The 19115-nt window shown below is 50.6% G+C and overlaps 1 protein-coding gene across 1 annotated transcript; it reads right to left on the bottom strand.

Moving 5' to 3' along the window:
* Positions 1–3: 3 nt before the first annotated feature.
* Positions 4–8281, bottom strand: SCN3B (sodium voltage-gated channel beta subunit 3). Its single transcript, XM_064634411.1, has 6 exons — positions 7729–8281; positions 6080–6243; positions 4381–4606; positions 3343–3481; positions 2733–2829; positions 4–2283 (listed from the first exon to the last, which is right to left on the bottom strand). The coding sequence occupies exons 1-5, from the start codon at positions 7781–7783 to the stop codon at positions 2766–2768; spliced, it is 648 nt and encodes a 215-aa protein (XP_064490481.1). The 5' UTR covers positions 7784–8281; the 3' UTR covers positions 4–2283; positions 2733–2765.
* Between the last annotated feature and the right edge of the window lie 10834 nt (positions 8282–19115).

The following is a 19115-nucleotide window of genomic DNA, read 5'->3' as shown; positions in this document are numbered from 1 at the left end:
CAGTGTGAGTCTTTGTTCTCTTTATTATCCTGCCTGTTCTGGAGTCTCTCCTGTTGTGTCCGAACACAGAGAGTCTTTGCAGAGACCAACCTTTACCACCAGCCTTGAAAAACCCCCAGTTTTTCACTTGTTACTCTGTGAGATTCTCAAGCAGAACTTTTTTTTCTCCTGCCTACAACACCACATCTGTCTGCAGGAACTGGAAAAGTGAAAGATGTGTCCCAAAAAGAAAAAAAGCATCTCCAGGAGATGCCCGTGTGGGATACGGGGAGGTGCAGGACGAGGGGATGGCCCTTCTTTACCACCTGAGGTAGCTCTCAAGAAATTCTTAGTTTAATCCTTTTTTTTGACTTAACCAGAGGGTTTTCAGTGCTTCACAGGGGCTGGGGAGCAGAGCTGAAGTGAGAGAGAAGTTTTGTGACCTTACCTAAAAAAAAAAAAAATCAAATCTCCGTGGGCTCAATGCCATGGTCAGTGCTGGAAACTCTGGAGTTACAATCTGCTTCCCTCCTCTCTTGCTGTGGGTTTGGATTTGGGATAATGCAGGCAAATCATTGTAGGGAAAATGGTAACATCCAGCTGAACTTGAAGAGGGGCTGCTTTTCCCCCCTTTTGGATATTAGGTTTTAGGGAACTGGTGCCCAGACTACAAGTGGAAAGTGTGCTCCAGTTGCCAGACTTGGCTCTGGATTTGGGAGCAATCCTACTGCACTGTAGTAGTTTACTAGACACCCACTCTAAAAAAAGGGTTGTTGAACAACTGCCAGTTAGAAATCTGGCCTGGGCCTGACTTACAAATGGAGTAATTTCCGTGATTTTTAGCAAACACATAAAAAGCAGCAGAACAAAGCAGAGGGAATTCCATAGGTGGGAAGCATGCCTGGAGTCACAAGCACTTTGGAACTACTTGGAAGCATCAGTGTAGCAAAATTTGTCAACTCTAGCAAGCAGTACAGGCTCCATTGCAGCAGGGATGTAACATCTGCCATAGGACAAACCCAAACCTCCCCCACTTTAAGGTACAATTCCACCCTGGCCAATCTTTCTGCCTTTTTCCCCTTTTCCAATCCCACTTGTTGAGCTCAACTGATCTACGTGGGAGGCCAGAAAACAAATTTTACTCTGCTTAACCCTCTGAAAAGGTAAGTTTGCATAGGAAAGAGGGAATTTAGAGCGTGGTTCCTGGGCAGCAGGGGGTCATTTAGGATGAATGCTGACTATTCAAACCAGTGAGCAATTAGCACAAGAATTAGGACTAACTGGGAAAAATGGGTGTTTTCTGTCTGTCCCTCTAGATGGTGCTGTGCTGCAGCATGAGAGAACAGTGTAAAATGTACAACCATTTCACTAAGGTGGTGTCCTCCTGTGAGGGCTTTGCCTCCTGGTTATTTCTCTTGCATGAGGCTGCCTTCCTTCCCGGGGTTTCCCAGAGGGAGGTGGATCCCATACCTTGTCCTACTTGCCTGGTTGCTGTTGCAGGACGTGGCTCCACAGGTTACTCCTACCACTGTGTGTCTGTGTACTCCAGGAGTAAACCTGCTGTGCAAGGCAGATGGAAGGAGCTGAGAGTATTGACACTTGCTAAATGAAAGGAGGGACACGGGGGATTCTCATACTTACATCATCCTGCCTCCCAAAGCAGGAATATTTCAGGATCTGTTCTCAATTCCCTCCAGAATCAGGTGCCTTCAGGCACAGGGGCCCATCCTTCCTACTGTACATTTTTAACTATTTTAGTGCATTACAGTCCCACCCTACTCTGCCTGTGCATGGGCAGCTCAAAGTCCAGATCAATTTACCAAGCAGCTAATTAAATAAATTCTTCCTGTTTTGACACCAATAAGTCTGTTTAGTCTGCAATACGTGGTGGAACATCACCCTAAAATGCCCTCATCCCCAGCCCTGCAGGTCAGAGTGACATGACATCCATACCCTTTACCTCTGCAATGGAGAACTAGCATATTTAGCAAATAAAGGTGGTGGTGACAGCAGCTAAGGAATGACAGGTAACATTTACAAAGCCATTGAGGTGATGATGGAACTGAAACTTGGGAAGGAGCCGTGCTGCCCACACCCCTGTGCCTTTTGCTCAGCATGCTTCAACAGAAGAGTCCTTTAGCAATGGGCTGGCAGCTCAGGATGGAGTCATGAGACCAAAGTCAAGGCTGTACAGAGTCCAAGGCAAATGGAAGAGAATTTACACTTCCCCGTGTTTCCTCCCGGCGGCGCAGAGCTCCCCTCAAACCTGGCTGGCATGACGTGGTCCTTCTGTCTTCAGAGCCCCTGCAAGGGAGAGAAGCCCTCTTGGACCTCACCGAAGTGAAGGTTGTGATGGGATTAGCACAGCAGCTGACAGGACGGGAGCAAGAATTTAAAAGGTTTTAATCCTTCCCAGCAGATGTTTCCTTTGGAGATGGAGCCCTTGCAGCCCTCGTGGGCACAGCTCCCCATCTGCAGGGGGTGCTGATGATTCCCAACTCAACGGGAAGGGGCAAAGGAGGTGTAATTCCATCATAAAAGTGAATGTGTGTGTTGGTTTGGGGTTTAAAGTAGGACGATTACACCCACCACCTAAAGGCACCTGTGTTGCTTCTGAGGCCCAGAGGAGGAGCACAGCCGTGCTCCAGGAGTCTCCCATCTGCCTGTTCTCCAGCCCTACAGCACCTAACTCACTTCAGGGAGGCTGGAAGGTGGACACACAGAAGCAGTGACTGAGTTTCCTCATGCCCTACCTTGGTGCCGTTCATTCCGCTGTCTCCTCTCCGCTATTCCTCCACAGGCACGGCACAGTTTTCCTTGTTTTCTGATGGAATCGCAAGATAGTCTGTCCTGTAGTTGAAAGGGAAGGAGGAAAGCATAACCTCAAGTGCTACAGTGCAAAAGTCAGTTTGGGTCCATTCACCTGGAGGTGTCTCTGAGGTGACAAACGTCACCTGTAGAAGATGCTCATGGCAGGAAACTCCCCTCAGCATAGTCAGGAGCAAACACAGAGCCTTCCCTACTGGAAAATCCTACACATACAGCCTTCCTGCTATGTACAAAGAGCACCCTTATCCATGCCAAGTGTGGAGAAAGATGGGAACGGGCCAGGAAGAAACCAGCCCTTCCAGGAGAGCATCTCCACGCAGTCCAAACCAGGCCACCCTGGGACACCACAGTGTGGCCACGCTCCCCACCTGCACTGTGGAAGTGCCTCTGGGTACTCCTAAACATTACAAGGATTTTGGACACCCAACTAGACCATGCAAGAGCAAGGTTTGGTTTTCTTGCAGTCTGATCTGGCCTGGGACACCTGAAGAACCCTGGCAAAACAACTGGGACCTCCAGAGGTTCCACACTTACGCATTTTCCTGGGCAGCCTCCTCTGCCTTGGAGACTTTCCTGTAGCAATAGACCATTTCTATCAGCAGCCACAGGGTGAGGAAGACCAGCAGAATATACATCATAATTTCTGAGATGACAGAGGTGAAGTCTTCTCCAGCTGTTCAAGAAAACGAAACAGTCTCTGATCATGGGAGCACAGCAGCTCCATGGACACGTCCCACCCTTGTGTCATCCTTCCTAGATGAAGATATCTCCTTGCCAGAGATACCCAGGTGCCACTAGGCTGTGAGGGGGTAAAAGAGAGGGACCAGGAGAGGCTGCCAACAGCAGCAATCCCACCGGGTGTCTCCAGTGGGATCAGACATGATGTGATCCTCACATTCTGTGCCACCCCCACATCCACAGGGATTGCTCACCCTTGGCCTGTCTCATCCTCACGCTCTGTTTCCTCCCTGCGTCCTACTCGCTGGTGCTACTTGAGATCAAAACACGGAGATGCTTGTGGGGAAGAGGGAGGGGAACACCCAGCAGGAAAACAGGAGGGCTGAAAGCTCTCTGAAAGAACAGCAGAATTCCCACTGTTCCCTAGCGAGCCGGGGTTCCAGGCTGAACCGAGCAGACCCGAGAGGAACAGAAAGACTCAGGAGCACTGGAGAGGGAAGGAGGGTGGAAGCAAGGGAGTGATATCAAAATGGAGAATGAGCCGTTCCCGCAGGGAGGGGGCGGCAGCAAGGAACGCTGCGGCTCCCTGGGAAAGGCGGTGCTGTAGCATCCCAGAGCCGCCGCGGGAGGAGCTGGAAACCCCTGCTCGCGCCTGCCCAGCTGTGCCCAGCTGTGCCCCGGCCTGCCAGGCTGGCTGTGCCTCCCCACGCTCACACACAGCCCCGTTTGCAGCCAGCAAACAGCGGGCAGGTCCGTCCCGCTGAGCCCCGTGCGGTGCTTGCCAAGCACAGGCTGTGTGGCGGCTCAGCCACCCTCTCCTGCGCTGCCACGACAAACCCCATCCCTGGAGGACAACACCCACGGCACAACACGCTCCCTGCCAGCCTGTCCTACCCTCCTCCACCACGGTGAGGTGGATGAGCCGGGAGCTGGTGAAGAGGGGCCGGTGGATCTCGAACTCGAACTCCCGGGTGATGTTACAGGTGTAGATGCCAGAGTCGTTCAGGGTCACATTAACCACGGTGATGGACACGTCCTGCATGTCTTTGCTCCCGTTCCACTGTATCCGACCGCTGAAGCGGGTCTGGAATTCTTGGTTGGTTTTCCTGTGCTCGTAGATCTGTGAGGGAACGTGAAAGGGAACTCTGGTTAATCACTGACGGGAACAGCATCCCCCTCTAGCTACACCCATGGATGTTCTGGGCTCCCTTAGTAACAGCAGCTATTCATATTCCATCATCCTTTACCTCAAAATATCAGGCGACTTTAGAAAAGACAGAGAATTGAATTATCCGAAAACTGGCATCTCCATCACTGGGGCAGAAAAACTGAGGCACAGAAAATCACTGACACACGTGGACAGTGGCACAAAAAAACAGCAATGGAACTAAAAACCAGGATCCTGCAGTCTTTGTGCCTGTCAGCCACTGCATGTAAGATCATCTTGAGAAAGAACCACAGAATATTTACAGCAAAGACAAACAGTCATTTTCAGGAAGTCCTGGGATATTGGGCTGAGGTGAAGGATAAATAAGACAGTGGGATATTCTGGCTGACCACAGTCCCCATCATTACACTGCCTGTCCCAGCTCACCTCCATTGGCATTCTTTGGGTTGCCACTGGTAAATATTCACTCTGAAAGTGAGTCCCCATCCCCACTCCCTTAGCATGGTCCCTTTAGTTGTCAGACAGAAGGAGAATATTTGTCATCTTGCCTGGCCCTGCTCAGTCAAGATGAAATGCAGCCACTGATGTAATGCTCCATACTCAGATAAAATAGCTAGAAAGAAATGTGCACTCAGCTTTACCTCCATTTCACCATCCTTTCTTGCATCCCAGTTGCCCCCCATCTGTGCAATTTCCATTTTGATTCACTCTGGAAATGGATTTTACCTTTTCCTGACAGGGATCCAAAACAAGCCCCAGAGATCCTCCCACAGTCAGGACCACACTGCTTTCCCTGAGGCAAAATAAAATAAATCCTGTCCTGCACTTTCCCTGGAGGCCAGTTTACCTTCCAAAATAACAGCTTTGGGATTCAGAAGGGATTCAGACCTGGCCAAGGGTACCAAGTGTCACTCCATACTTCTGCTTCCCTTCTTGATATCCTTAGATACTGGACTTGAGGTATTCAAGGAATGAACTGGAAACTGGCATTCATGTATCCATGACCCAAATGTTTGAACTCTGGAACAGATTCTAGCTTTTCTTGCCATGGGTTCATGCTGTGCCCAAGTGTGAAAATAGGCTAAGCAAGGAAAAGACACTTTAGTTGCTGTTCAAAATTGGTGCTGGGTGAAAATGCTGCAGAAATTGTGAAGACCTGCAGCTCAGAGCTGAACTCCAAGCTCATCTCTCTGCCAAGCTACAAAAGCAGTCCCTGGGGCATTTCCATAGACTTGGAATCAGAATGTGGCAGAAAGTTTTTGTTCATATCTGGGTCTTTCTCCCTCCCTTGCACAGTCTTCCTTGGGGATCCTGCCCCAGGACAAACTTACACTCCCACAAATACCTCTTGGCTTCTCCCACACGAGTTCACTGGGCTGTGTTTCACTGTAAGACCTATGAAAACAAGTTCCCAAACATACATACGAGCTCATCCTTTCCACCCTCGGGCCTGTAGTACCATTCCACCACCGTGCTGGCCGTGACCTCTTCCCTCTTCATGCAGGAGATGCAGAGCAGCTTCATGTCTGTTCCTTGGACAGCCTCTGTCTCAGATGGGACTTCAACACAGACTGCAGAACAAACACCAGCTGGGGGAAAGGAGCAGCAGAGAAGTAGTGTTAAGGTAGAATTAGAGAGACATCAGTCATCCACATCTTAGCATTTATGATCACATCGTCATCCCCCATGGAAAATGGTTTGATTCATTACCAGCACTGTCTGACAACAGATTAAGTCTCAAATGTCAAATTTTACCAAGCTTCCTTCTCTGAGATATTAATAATTCATAATAAGCAACAGAGGCTGATCATTTCACACGGATTCACCTCTCCAGCATGTCCTTTGCCACAACTTTCATCTCTCCCCTCGTAATTAATGCCACTTTAAAGGCATTGTTCATTCCCTCCCATGCATGCTGAGCATGCTCCTGTTCCAGCAGCAATTACAGTCTGGGGTGAGGGAAAGCCCAGATTCCAGTGTGGAGGAACAGCTCGCTCTTTGTGCTAAGTTAAAAGGTCTGGATGCTTTAATCCATCAATGTGTTCAGAATCCATGAGGATTTGCCACCCTTCCTGTCTCTGGGCAGTACTGGGAACCAAGGGGCTTGGACATGAGTGAATTTGGCAGCAGGAGGAGTTATTGATTTCACATGCATTCCTGCTCAAAATGCTTCCAATCAGGTCTGTGCTAATGCTGGAAACTCTCAGCTACTGCTCTTGCAAAGAAGGGGGAAATCGTTGCATGTGAAAGCACAGACTTGGGCAGGAAAGGATCGTTTCAGCAGAACTGTCTCAGCCCAAATCCCTGCTGACATTTGTCCCCTGGGCTAAACAATACTGGGCTCTGTCTGCCCAAGCCTGTCTCCAGAGCCCAGACGCTGACTTTGCTGGCTGCTCCCTCCTCCCCAGCCTCAGAGACACCATTAACCCGCTCTCTGGAGCACTGTATGATCCCGGGAACTATTCCTGGAAACAGCCCGATTCCAATTCTCCCGTACTACCAGCTCCATGAGTAGCACCAGCTTTCAGGGAGAAATAAGGAAAAGCTACAGGATCCTGCTTTATTCCAGTAAAATCAGATGCACACACACACACACACACACATACACAGACATGCACCCAACACACAGGGCTGGAGGGACGTGCACATCGAAATGTGGCCGTGTTGGCAAGACCAACCCCCCTTTCCCTGTGGCAGTTGCAATTGCAATAAACTGATTTACTCCAGTTTGTACAGACTACACGGAAACTAAGCACCAACACACGGCTTAATGCTCTGCACACCCTCCCTGAAGGCGACCAAACGTTAAATTACACTGCAAATTTCCAAACAACAGCAAACAGCAGAGGACATGCACATGCTTTGTGCCCTGAGTCTCCTCAGCACCGAGGGGTTTTCTCTCCTCGTACCAACTCCGTCACATTCACACCAACTCTGCACGAACGTAATCCCCTTCTCTCGTAAACAAAACAAACCAAAACAAATAAAGAGCCGCTCGGAAAGCAGCGTGAAGGGAGCCCCGCTGGGAAATTTAAAGCAGCATCCTTAGGAGGTGTGGGAATGGAAGCACCTACCCCAGAGCACCAGCACGAGCGAGGACGCCCAGAGCATCGGCGGCAGCGCAGCCATTGTTCCGAGGGCTCAGCCTGGGCAGAGGCTCCTTCCCGAAGATGCTGCTCCGCTCCCCGCCGCGGGCGCGGCGCAACAGGATGCCGGGCGAGCGGGAGCCGCGGGCGCGCTGGGGAGGCGCGGGCGGCGGATGGCGGTGGCCCCGAGCTCCGGGCGAGGGCAGGGCTTGGGGGGCGGCGGCAGCACCACGGACAGAGCCCGGGGCCGGACAGCTCCGCCGGGCTCCGCGGGGCGCGGCCGGCGCTGCGGGAGGAGGATGCGCTGGGGCCGCGGGTGCGGGAGGATGATGCGCGGGCGGGCGGAGGCGGGAGGATGCGGGAGGATGCGGAGCAGCAGCAGCAGCAGCAGCAGCAGCAGGTGCCCCGCGCGGGGCGCGGCCGCCGCTCTTTGTTCCCGCGGGATGCGGGGCGCGGATCCCGGGCGGGAGGAGGATGCCGAGGATGCTGGAGCAGCCCGGGCGGGGGGCACGGCCGGCACAGGCATGCGCGGCCACCTCCCCCGGCCCCGGGGCGTGCAGGGCTCCTCCCGCTCCCCGGGGCTCCAGTGACCCCTGGGCTGCCTCCCTCTTTCTCTGGCTAGAGGAGGGATATCATAGAATCACACTGGAATGGACTTTAAACACCACCCAGTTCCACCCCCTGCCACGGGCAGCGACACCTTCCACCAGACCAGGTTGCTCCAACATCCAACCTGGCTTTGAACGCTTCCAGGGATGTGGAATCCCCAACCTCCCTGGGTAACCTGTCACACAACCTGTCACACCACCACACAGTAAAGAATTCCTCCCTAACATCCAACCTGAATTTCAATTTGCACCCCTCACTCCTTGTCCTGTCTCTGTGGCTCAGCACCACGTATCAGCATCACTGTCCTGCCTCCAAAAAAAGCCAAGGGGGGAGGGTGGGGGGAGTTATCCCTGCAGGGTCACAGAAAGGCCTCTGCTGTAATAAGTTTAATACTAACATTTGCACGGCTCTGAAGGTCACAGTTGGAAACACTGGGAAATCCTCTCGCCTCATGTTCCAGCCTGATTCCCGGGAGTTTAATGCCAGCAGCAGGCTGGGCTTTCTCTCCTTGGACCGTGGCCACCATGCCCCGGAGGGTTCCTCCGACTTTGAAGGTCACAGTGGACAGAGAGGGGGAAATGAAGTGCTTTTTAAATGCACTCCCTCTTTTTAAAGCATCTGCAGCTCGATACACAGCACAATTAAACCTGACCACCCCCACGGGGGAACGACATGGGAGCAACTGGCAGTGCCAAAACTCAGAGTGCAGATGGCCAGACCCACCCAAACAGGGGCATTTGCAGCCAGCAGAAAGCACCAGGTTCAGCTGCACATGGGCTCTCAGCTGGGCACACAGTGCTGGTGGTGTCACTGTCACAGCCCTGGGGGGGCACGGGGGTTGAGGGCACGCACTTGCACTCAGGCCCCTGCACTGCTTGAGCAGAGCAGGCACAGAACAAAGCCAGCACTTTTCCTAGACATCACCTAATTGTGTTTGTATCAGCAGGCTGCATTCATCATCTGCCAAGAGCCACACACAGCCACTGCCTCCACGTCACCCTTCACAGGCTCCTGTGACGGCTCCAAGTAATTCCCAGCTAAGGACATCCTCCTCATTCCTTGCTCTGCTTCACTGTGCTGACAGTACAGGTTACTCTGCCCTGTTCCAACCCATGGCTGCTGTGAGCCCTGAAACCTTTGCAGCCCAAAATAGTCCAGCAGGGACCGACCACAGCCACGGCAGCCCCTACATGCTGGCTGGCAGGTCTCCCTGTCCCTCTGCTCCCAGCCTTCCTTCTTTCCTTCCTTCCTTCCTTCTTTTCTTCTCTTCCTTCCTTCTTTCCTTCCCTCCTTCCTTCTTTTCTTCTCTTCCTTCCTTCTTTCCCTCCTTCCTTCTTTCCTTCTTTCTTTTTCTCCTTCCTTCTTCCCTTCCTTCCTTCTTTCCTTCCTTCTTTCTCTCCTTCCTTCTTCCTTTCCTTCCTTCCCTTCCTTCTTTCCCTCCTTCATTCCTTCTTTCCTTCCTTCCTTCCTTTCCTCCCTTCTTCCTTTCCTTCCTTCCCTCTTTCCTTCCTTCCTTTCTTTCCTTCCTTTTCCTTTCTTTATTTCTCCTCCTACCAGCAAAATTCTCAAAGAAAACACCTATTTAATGTGTCTCCAGGAGCCAGGTATGACTGGGAAGACAAACAACTTGCAATTTGCAGATGCCAGCAACAGACTTCCAATTCCCCTTAGAAACCATCCATCATGGATGTCCAAACCTTAAAATCTGACTTTTCTCCACGGGAAGATGAAACAGCAGCCACAACAGCCAGAGCTGATGGAAGGATCTAGTTTAATGTAGCCACTAAAGTATTTTCTTTTCTCCCACTGCACGCTCCCTATATTCACAGCTCCACAAAGGGAAGGGCAGGTTAAGCCACAGGACTTGCTCCCAACCCTTCTGGAACAATCCAGCCCATGTGTGGTGGATGAGTGCTGATGGTGGGGTTTTACAGGCACAGGAACTACTGGACAAATCCTTGGCTGTCCAGTCTGACAACCACCTGTTTCACAAAGTACCGTGGAAGTCACATCTATTCCCAGGAAGCCCTGCCAGCAAACCCAGGGCAGGGATCAGCAGAGCTGCACTGTTTGTGCTCCTGCTGCTCTAATTACATCTATCACAGAGAATCCTGCCAGGGAGTAGAGAGAGGGTCCAAGAGGATTAAGAGGAAGCAGCAGCTTTACAGCACTGACTTGGTCAGAGCCACTGACTGACCCCTCAACCCCTTCTGCTCCTGCCTCAGCTTTGCAGTGCTCAGGTAGAAACAGAAACCTTTTCTCCTCTAACCTCAGGCACTCCAGAACTCACCTGCCAAGCAATTTAAATTACAAACATCTTAAAAAAGCAATGAGAACCACTCAGGTACCAACTTCAAGCAGTTCATGCTAGACCAGTGCAGTAGCTGCTATTTAAAGAAGGGAAACTGGGCCCTGAGGTGAAAAAAAAAACCCTCTGGTGAAACTGGCCTTGGATTTGGGTGGATTTTAACCTGAGGAGTTACAGGTCAGGGAGATCACACCCTCTTCTCCAGCTCTGGAGAAGTTTATTCTTCACCTGGGATTCCTTATCTAGAGCATCTTTCATGTACCACAGACGAGATCAAAGGTGATTTGAAATAAATACCTGTGGTTTATTAACCTGCCACAACCTGTGCTGGCTTTTGTTTTCACAGAAAACTTCTCCCCACTCATTCAGAGACACTGTTTGCATTTAGAACGAAAGAATAACACAGTTTCATTCTTGCTGTAATCTGGGCTTAGCTGGGAACTACTCCAATGTCTGTTTAGAACAAGCAACAAACACCTCCCGGCCCTCTTCAGGAAAACTTGCAAGTAAAAGGGATGTTGCACTGGGAGCCCGTTTGAACTGGGAGCTGCACAAGGGATGGAGAGCAGGGATTGTTCCAAGCACATCCCACGGGATGCACGGCTGCTCCTTCCCACCCCGGTGCCTCCAGGTGGAGGACACCACGGAGCCCTCAGCCATCCTGGCACTCCAGGGGAAATGGGGAAGGGGATGGAATGGAGAGAGAGAGAGAGATCTTGACTGTAGAAAGAGAAATCTCCGCGAGAGGCAGCCCAACTTATCATGCGGGGGTTGCCATGGCAACCCACCCAGTTAATGCTTCGCAGGAGGAAAAAAAAAAAGAGAAAAGGCTGGAAAGGCTGGCACTTGTGCACAGGCACAACAAGGAGAGGAGATAAAAATAATTTCAGCACCCTGCCCCCACTAATCCCTCACTGCCACGGTCCCCGGGGCTGGGATTTGGGAGTGGGAACGCAGCCCTGCGTGTCTGGGCTCCCTGGCACAGCCGCCCCGGCGGCTCCCTCTGCCATCCCGATCACATCAGCCTCGGTGCCAACGTCCTCTCCACTGAACAGCGGCACGGCCCGGCCCCTGCACAGCCCCTCCTCGCTGCCAGGAGCCAGCACACACCCAGCACCGGCTCCCAGAGGCCATCCCAGCCCTCCCGGCCACCAAAAACAGGAGGAGAGAGCCTGAAAAGCCAGAGACCCCCTTCACACTTCTCACTGCTGCTCCCACAGAGCTGCCTCCAGCCAGTCTGAAACGAGCAGTGCTCTGCAGAGAAGTCATCCAGGATAATGGATGCCAATTTAGAGATGTTGAATGTAATGGATGTAGGCACCCTTCCCACGCACTCCCAAATCCGTGCAGCAGAAATCTGTAGCACGGGGAGGCTTCTCTGGTTGCCTTCACAGGGTGCCTGGGGGGTTATAAAGGCTCATTCAGTTCTCTCTTTCCACACCCAGGTTTTAAAATGTGTACCTACCAGCACCTGGATCCTCTGAATATCCGAAACCACAGACAGCTCCAGCTGTGCCCTTCCCACACCTGTGCACCTCCACTTCCAGCTGATGGATTGTTCCCAATGCTGGGAACAGCTCTGCAGTCTTCAGGTGGACCCAGCCCCCCCCCCCCACCCACCCCATCCCCAATATTCCAAATGATAATTCCACATTAATGCCTTAAGCTGCACCTGGAGTGACTCTGCTGTCTTACGTGTTCTCCCTGCACAAACACCTGCCTGCATTAGCACTGCATCTTTTCTTTTGCCAGATCAACCTCCCCATGCCATGGAACAAAGTGGAGGAGAATCATCCCCATGATTCCTGAAAAACCTGCTCCATCCCAAGCAACAGCCCTGTTTTCTGTCACACACACGCTGCAGGACCTCTCTCCACTACTTACAGATGGTGCATGGTCTTGATTTACTACTCTCCCTTTCTGCTTTCCCTGAGGGCCCACAAGGCCCAGTCCCTTTGCCATCCTTATGTCCCAGAGAAAACCCAGGCTGTTCCAGTTTATCCTCGGCTCTGAGAACTGTTTTCCTGCCAGGACGAAGAATAAGGACTGGATTTTAGAGAGTCCCCCCTCTGTGAACAAGAAGTGCCCCAGCAAGGACACTGCCCAAGCTGTCTGTGAGCCTTTCCTGCCTTCCACAGCCCTGCTCCCTGCCAGGGAAATGCTTCCTTAAACGTGGAGCAGCCTCCCATCAGGCAGAGCCTGCGCATGCACAGAGGCCTGGCAGGGTCTGGGGACTGGGATCCCTTGGAGCAGCAAACAAGGCTGGGCTGAAAATTCCCTGCTCCACATCCAAGAAACACGGGGAGCTGCATTCCTGCACGTTGCTGACATGTGGCCATAAATTAAATAAACACTTTTTATTTTTTTTTAATGCAGGCCATGTCTGGAGGTGTGTTATTGTACACATACATCCTGGAAATTCTAAGCCCTGCTGTCAGCCCAGGGGCTTTGGGGTATTGTTTTCTGGGACTCCCTGCCAATAAAATCCAGCAGTGCATCTGCACGTAGGCAAGGCTTTGTGTGCTGGAACTGCAGGGCTGTTTTACCAATCCCAGCCTAATGAGGTGGCACTTTCACAGATATGCTTTTAAGACTCTCCTCAGCTCATTCACTTTAGCAGTGGATGAAAACCCATTAGCGTGTCAGATTGCCACACATATTCATTCACATTTGCTCATTTAATTTCTGAATTCTCACTGCTAGTAAAACAACACAAATGCATCAATTATTTTAGCTCGTGCATTTTTGGAGAGAAAAGCTTGTTCAGCAAATGTTGCTGCCTTACCTTGGCTGCTGCTTTCCTGAGACAGGAATAAGGTTGGATCTCCTCCCAGCTGTCAGTGAACATGGACATACACCATTTCCAAACCCCTTAGAAGACCAAGGGACTTTGTAATGGAGATATTTCTCTTGCAGAATCAAGTCTCCCGTCGTGAAACAGAATTTTTGGGGGTTTTGAGCCTTTATAATCCTACATCTGCCATCTGTGGGTTTCCAACTTTGTCCTCCTAGTAGCACATTGTCATCATCTTTCATCTAAAATGACAAAGATGCATGTGATACATTAGACATCACACAAGAGAAAGGAGAAACAGTTTTCCAGCTTAAATATGACAGATTTGAAAGGTCACAGAATATGCTGAGCTGGAAGGGACCCACAGGGATCAGGGAGTCCAACTCTTGGCCCTGCCCAGGACCATCCCCAAGAGTCACACCCTGTGCCGGAGGTCTTTTGTCTTCTGACAGCAAGGAACATCTCCCTGCTCAAATTGAAAGGTGCTGTGTAAAACAGCAGAAGTCACACAGAGATTTGAACCCATAAAATGCCTCTTTCTTCCCCCCCAAACCACCACTTTTCAAAGGGAATTCCTTGCTGGCACTTCAGCCCCCAAGCAGGCACCTTTTCCTGCCTGGGGATTCTGCTACAGTTTGCTTACTCTTGGCAGTTGTTTTATTAATTTTAAACAAAGAAACAAACAGAAAAAAAAACACAAATAAATTTAGAGTGGTTGTGGCTTTCCATCCAGAGGAATGGAGAGGGAGGGAGAGATTATATGGAGAAATCCCTGGAGGGGGGCTTGGGGGAAGGAGAGAGAGAACACGTATGTGCACACGTGCAGGGGGAAGGCATTCCCGGGGCTGTGCAATCCCGGGGAACAGCGGCAGCATTCCCGCATTCCCGGCAGGTCGCGCTGTGCCTCCGCAGCGCCCGGGCCGAGCCGGGCTCCGCTCCTCGCTCCCGAATCCCGCCCGGCTCCGCTCCTCGCTCCCGAATCCCGCCCGGCTCCGCTCCTCGCTCCCGAATCCCGCCCGGCCAAACACAGAGCCGGGAGCACGGAGCCCGTGTCGCTGTCCCCGTGTCCTCCGCAGCCTTCTGGCGGCATCCGCTCGTCGTCTGATGCCACCGAGGTTAATTATTCACCTCCGAGAGCCCCCAGAACTCTTCATTAAGCTGCACTAAGAGCTCAGTGGAGCCTTTCTGCCCCTCGGCTCAGTGACTGCGAGTTCTGCAGCTGCCCCAGAACAAAGACATTTCCCCAGGAAAGCCCTCTTTAATTTACCTGCAAACGGATGGTGTTATCTGCATCACACCTTTTCCCCACTTTCTGTGAAATGCTACAGAAATACATCAACTCTTAAGAAAACCGGGGGTGCAAACCCCCAGTAAAATATCACAAACCTACATTAAAGTGTCACATGGCAACCAAGCAGCTGCAATACTCAACACTCGGTGTGTAAGGGCAAATCCTCCCCTTCCACCCCAAAGATCTGAATTTCCTGATGTAGTAAACCCATGAAATCCCTGCACCAGAACAGCTCTTCTGTTGGTGTGTGACAAACTCTAAAAGCATTTGGCCATAAAGGACTTAAGTGATGTGTCATCTCTGTACAACCTTCAGGATTAGATTTCTGTGGCACAACAAAAGCAAGAGGGATGCAGAAATTCCTCTCCAGCCTGAGCCTCGGCATAAAGCATCAACCCTGCTCCACTCCACGTGCTTGCCTTTGTGTTCCCTCCTTGCTCCTCCTGCTTCGCCTCCTGCTGCTCCCACGGGAATCCCTTTTTTCTGGAAGGCACAGGGAATAACTGAATTCCACCAGCAGCCCTTCTGCTCCAGAGGCAGCAGACAGAGCAGCAGCAGGGTGATGTCACTGCCTGGAGGTCACAGAGGTTGTTGTTTCAAGGTCAGTGGAACCAGGTCATCAGCTCCAGCCTCTGTTTTGTCAAGGACTTAAAATTAGTGCCAACTGCCAGTGATGTGTGGAGGATGAATCAAGTTCAAGAGCATTCTTGGCCCTAATGGTGCCATTACTACCTGCCCACCCTCAAAACTAAATGCCATCAAACCCGGATTTTTTTGGGTGGTACTTACTTGGGAAACACAGAGTTTCCTTCTAGAGCTGGGGGTGGGATTGTCCAGCTCCAGAACAAGGGACACTGTGGATCTACAATCCCCATCACTCTCACAAATGCAGAAAGGCAGAATGTTGGCACAACGCTCCCAGAAGGATGTTACTGTGAGCACAACTTCCTATTAAATGAAAAAAAAAATAAAAAGGAGGGTATTTGTTCTTACTTATGCTGAAGAGAAGCTTGCTGTCCTGTATGAAGTTTTATCTGCTGCTTTCATAACATTTTCCTTGTTGCTATTCTAATGCATACATTTGAAACATCAAAATGGAAACCACTTGGACTATAATCTCTTCTCCTTTTGTGTTTCTGTAGATTCAGCATCAAAAGATGTTTGTCCAGGTACAGTTACCCAGTGATAACAACTGATTTTTGACAAGGAGCCACGCTGATCATATCAGAGAGAGAACACAAGGCACATATATTCCATTTAAAGAGATACACATGTACAACCCTCTATATAAAAGTGGTTATGTTGGAAGCATCCCCGTGGCCCCAAATGCCCAGTAAGAAGGAGGTGAAAGGCTACTTCTGTGACCCACTAAACAGCTCATTGCCATTCCAAAGGCACTACACATGGCCACCAGCCCCACCAGCACCTGAGTTATTAAACTGATCATTCCTGCACTCAGGGTGCTCACAGCAGGCAGTTCATACTTTTGTCATGCCATGTAAACATTCCTTGATTACAAACATTTCTGGAAGTACAGTTTTCATTCCAAAACCCAAAATTATTTTATGTTATCAAGCCTGTCTGTGGCTGTTTCAGGACAGGCTCAGCAGGGAGGATGAGGGAAGCAGAGCTCACCCAGAATCACACACTGTGAGCAAACCATGATGGGGTGTCCACTTTTTGAACAAAACCTTTTTGAGGACAGATAAAATTAGCTTTTTCTATAAAATACACTAAGCTTTATGCCAGAAATGTCATCCCTTTAAAACCCAAGCTGTGCACTACAGAGCAGAGCCCTGACAGACGTTCCCTGTCAGCTGCACTTAAATGTGTTCCACTTGCCTGGCAAGGATCAGATTCCCACCTCCTGCATTTGACTTTGTCCCTGGGCAGTTCTCCCTGCTCCTGGGCAGCCAAGGTGCTCCGTGGGGGTTGGATTTCTCACCACAGAGGGCAACTCCCCATCCTTTGAAAAGTCCTTCCTCCTCCTCCTCCTCCCTCCCGTCTTGATTCAAATCAGACAAAGAATGATTTGTCTAAGAAAGGAGAAGTTTGTTCTATAAATAGGCTTTTTCTCACCCTTTCCCTGCTTCTCAGAGCAACAACACCCAAATAAATATCAACACCGGTTGTTTCTCTGAGAACTGAAGCAATAAAGCACATTAATGCACATCCTGAAGGCAGAAATAAAACTTCACACATCCTTAACAAAAGCTGGAGGCTTATTCCAATTTAGAAGGAAATGTGCTTCCTCTAAATTCCAGAGAGCTCCTAAGCTGTAATAAAGAATATTAAGTACTGAGAGTATTAAGTACTGAGAGTATTAAGGATGATTTTCTTTTCCCAGCTCCTGTGGGGTCTGTAGATGTTGAATTTGAAGCACAGACAGCACAGGCAAGGAGGGTCAATGCTGCCCCTACTGCTGCTGTCTGTGGGTTCTGTGCTCCCACCCATCCACAAACTAATAAAGCCCTTTATCACCCGAACCCCTGAGGTGTCCAACCCTCCCTGCCAGGAGGCAGAGTGGCAGCAGAGGCAGCTCAGGGTGAGGTGATGAGCTCAAGGGCACCCATTAACCCGGGGTTGGGGTGAGGGCCCTGCACTCCCGTTTCCTGCTCCAGCGCCGCCCTGACGGCGCCTCCGCCCCTCCAGTGACCCCCATTCCTTCATTGCTGGCCCGTGACCACGCAGGGGCTGCTTTGGCAACCTCCTTCTCCTGCCCTTCCTGCACCTTGCTCAGCAAAACCTCCTCACCTCATTTCCCTTTCTAGGCAGAGCTTTACGGGCTCTTCCCCACCTCGTGTCCCGCTCCCGGAATGTCCAGGTGCCAACACACAGCAGGAAGCACTTTAGTGCTTTAAATTACTGAAAACCTTCGTCTTTTTAACTCCAGAGAGTCCTTGACTGACTGGGATCCAGTACAAAAATCAGCTTTGCTCTTAGTGATACCTCAGAATTAAACATTTTGTGCTTTTTCATCCTCCTCCCGTACATTTTTTCTCCCTGGGGCATGAAATCATTTACATTTAATGATCTGCAAATTATTAAATATGCAAATAGCTGCAATTCTCCGTAAACTGATCCCATGTTCTGCTAATTTACTGTTTTCCAGTGAAAAAACCCACACTTCACACTCAACACAAGTGGGAGATGGAGCAACAACCAAACCCAAGCCTGGGAATCCACGGCACACTTCCAAACACAGGCTTGGATGGATAAGGAAGATATAATGCAGCCAGGAACACTTCCACAGAGCCTCCTGTGTCTTATTTTAGTCCCAAAGCCAAAATGCTGGCTCAGAAGGTCCACACAACACAGACAAAGCTCTGCTGTGGGAAGGAGCTGCCTCCTGGACTTGTTGTGGTTTTGATCCCAATATTGCCATTGTCACCAAAGGGATCTGCTCCCACAGTGGCAGCATCTCCTGACCACATGGAAACACCATCACAGAAAATAACAGAGCTCACCAACAGCCCCCAGACTCCAGCCTTGGCTGGCTCAGTCCAGCCCAGCAGAGCTCAGCTTAGCAATGGAAAGTACTTGCCCTTAATCATAGCAGGCAGGAAAGCTCATCAGCTGATTGTCAGTTACTAATTTCCTATTTCCAGCTGTTTTAAAGCTAATTTTAAAACACTTTCTTTAAAAAAAAAAAATTAATTTATGCTGATCCCCTCCCAGTGTAATTATTCAGATTTTGTAAAACTTAATTCAGCTTGGATTCTACCAACTGGTATTCCATGGGGTGCCTCTACAGTCCTGAAAAATCACCCTGAGCACCCAGCTGCAAATTCCTTCCAGCTCCAAATGGAATAGCACGACAATGTCACCATCTATGGATGTGCTAAAGTGCATCCAAGTGCCCAGCAGCAGCAGGGAGGAAACTTCAGAGGGGGAAAAAAAGCAGAAGAGAGCCGTGACTAAAGCAGGATGTGGGAGAAGACAGCACAGTTCCTGGTCAGGAAAAGTGTCTGGATGCAGGGAACAGCAGACCCCAACACTCACCTCGCCAACAAGAAAGGAATCTCGGGGCAGGAGCTGTTTTGTCGCCCGTGTCCTGCTCTAATCAGGTCAACCCAGTCTTGGTTTCGACTGGAATTTCCTACTGCAACCAGAACAAAGCTCCCCAGCCCTTGCCTGGAGCAGTCTGCAGTGCAGCTCACGTGTGACAGAGGCTCCTGTGCTTTGGTGCAGTTCTTGGAAGCAGCATTCCCACAGTCACCATTCCCAGCTGGATGCATTTTGTCACCCACCTGCCTCATGTGCCTTGGAATGCTTTCCATGGGGAGGCAGCCAGGACAAAGTGGCAACAACACTGAACCAGGGCACAGGGACCTGATGAGCAGCAGGGTAGAGCTGGCAGGGAACTCACTGTC

The sequence above is a fragment of the Pseudopipra pipra genome, chromosome 23, assembly GCF_036250125.1.
Source record: "Pseudopipra pipra isolate bDixPip1 chromosome 23, bDixPip1.hap1, whole genome shotgun sequence".
NCBI lineage: Eukaryota > Metazoa > Chordata > Aves > Passeriformes > Pipridae > Pseudopipra > Pseudopipra pipra.
Note: the sequence above shows the minus strand (reverse complement) of the source record. Positions and strands in the feature narration are given on the sequence as shown.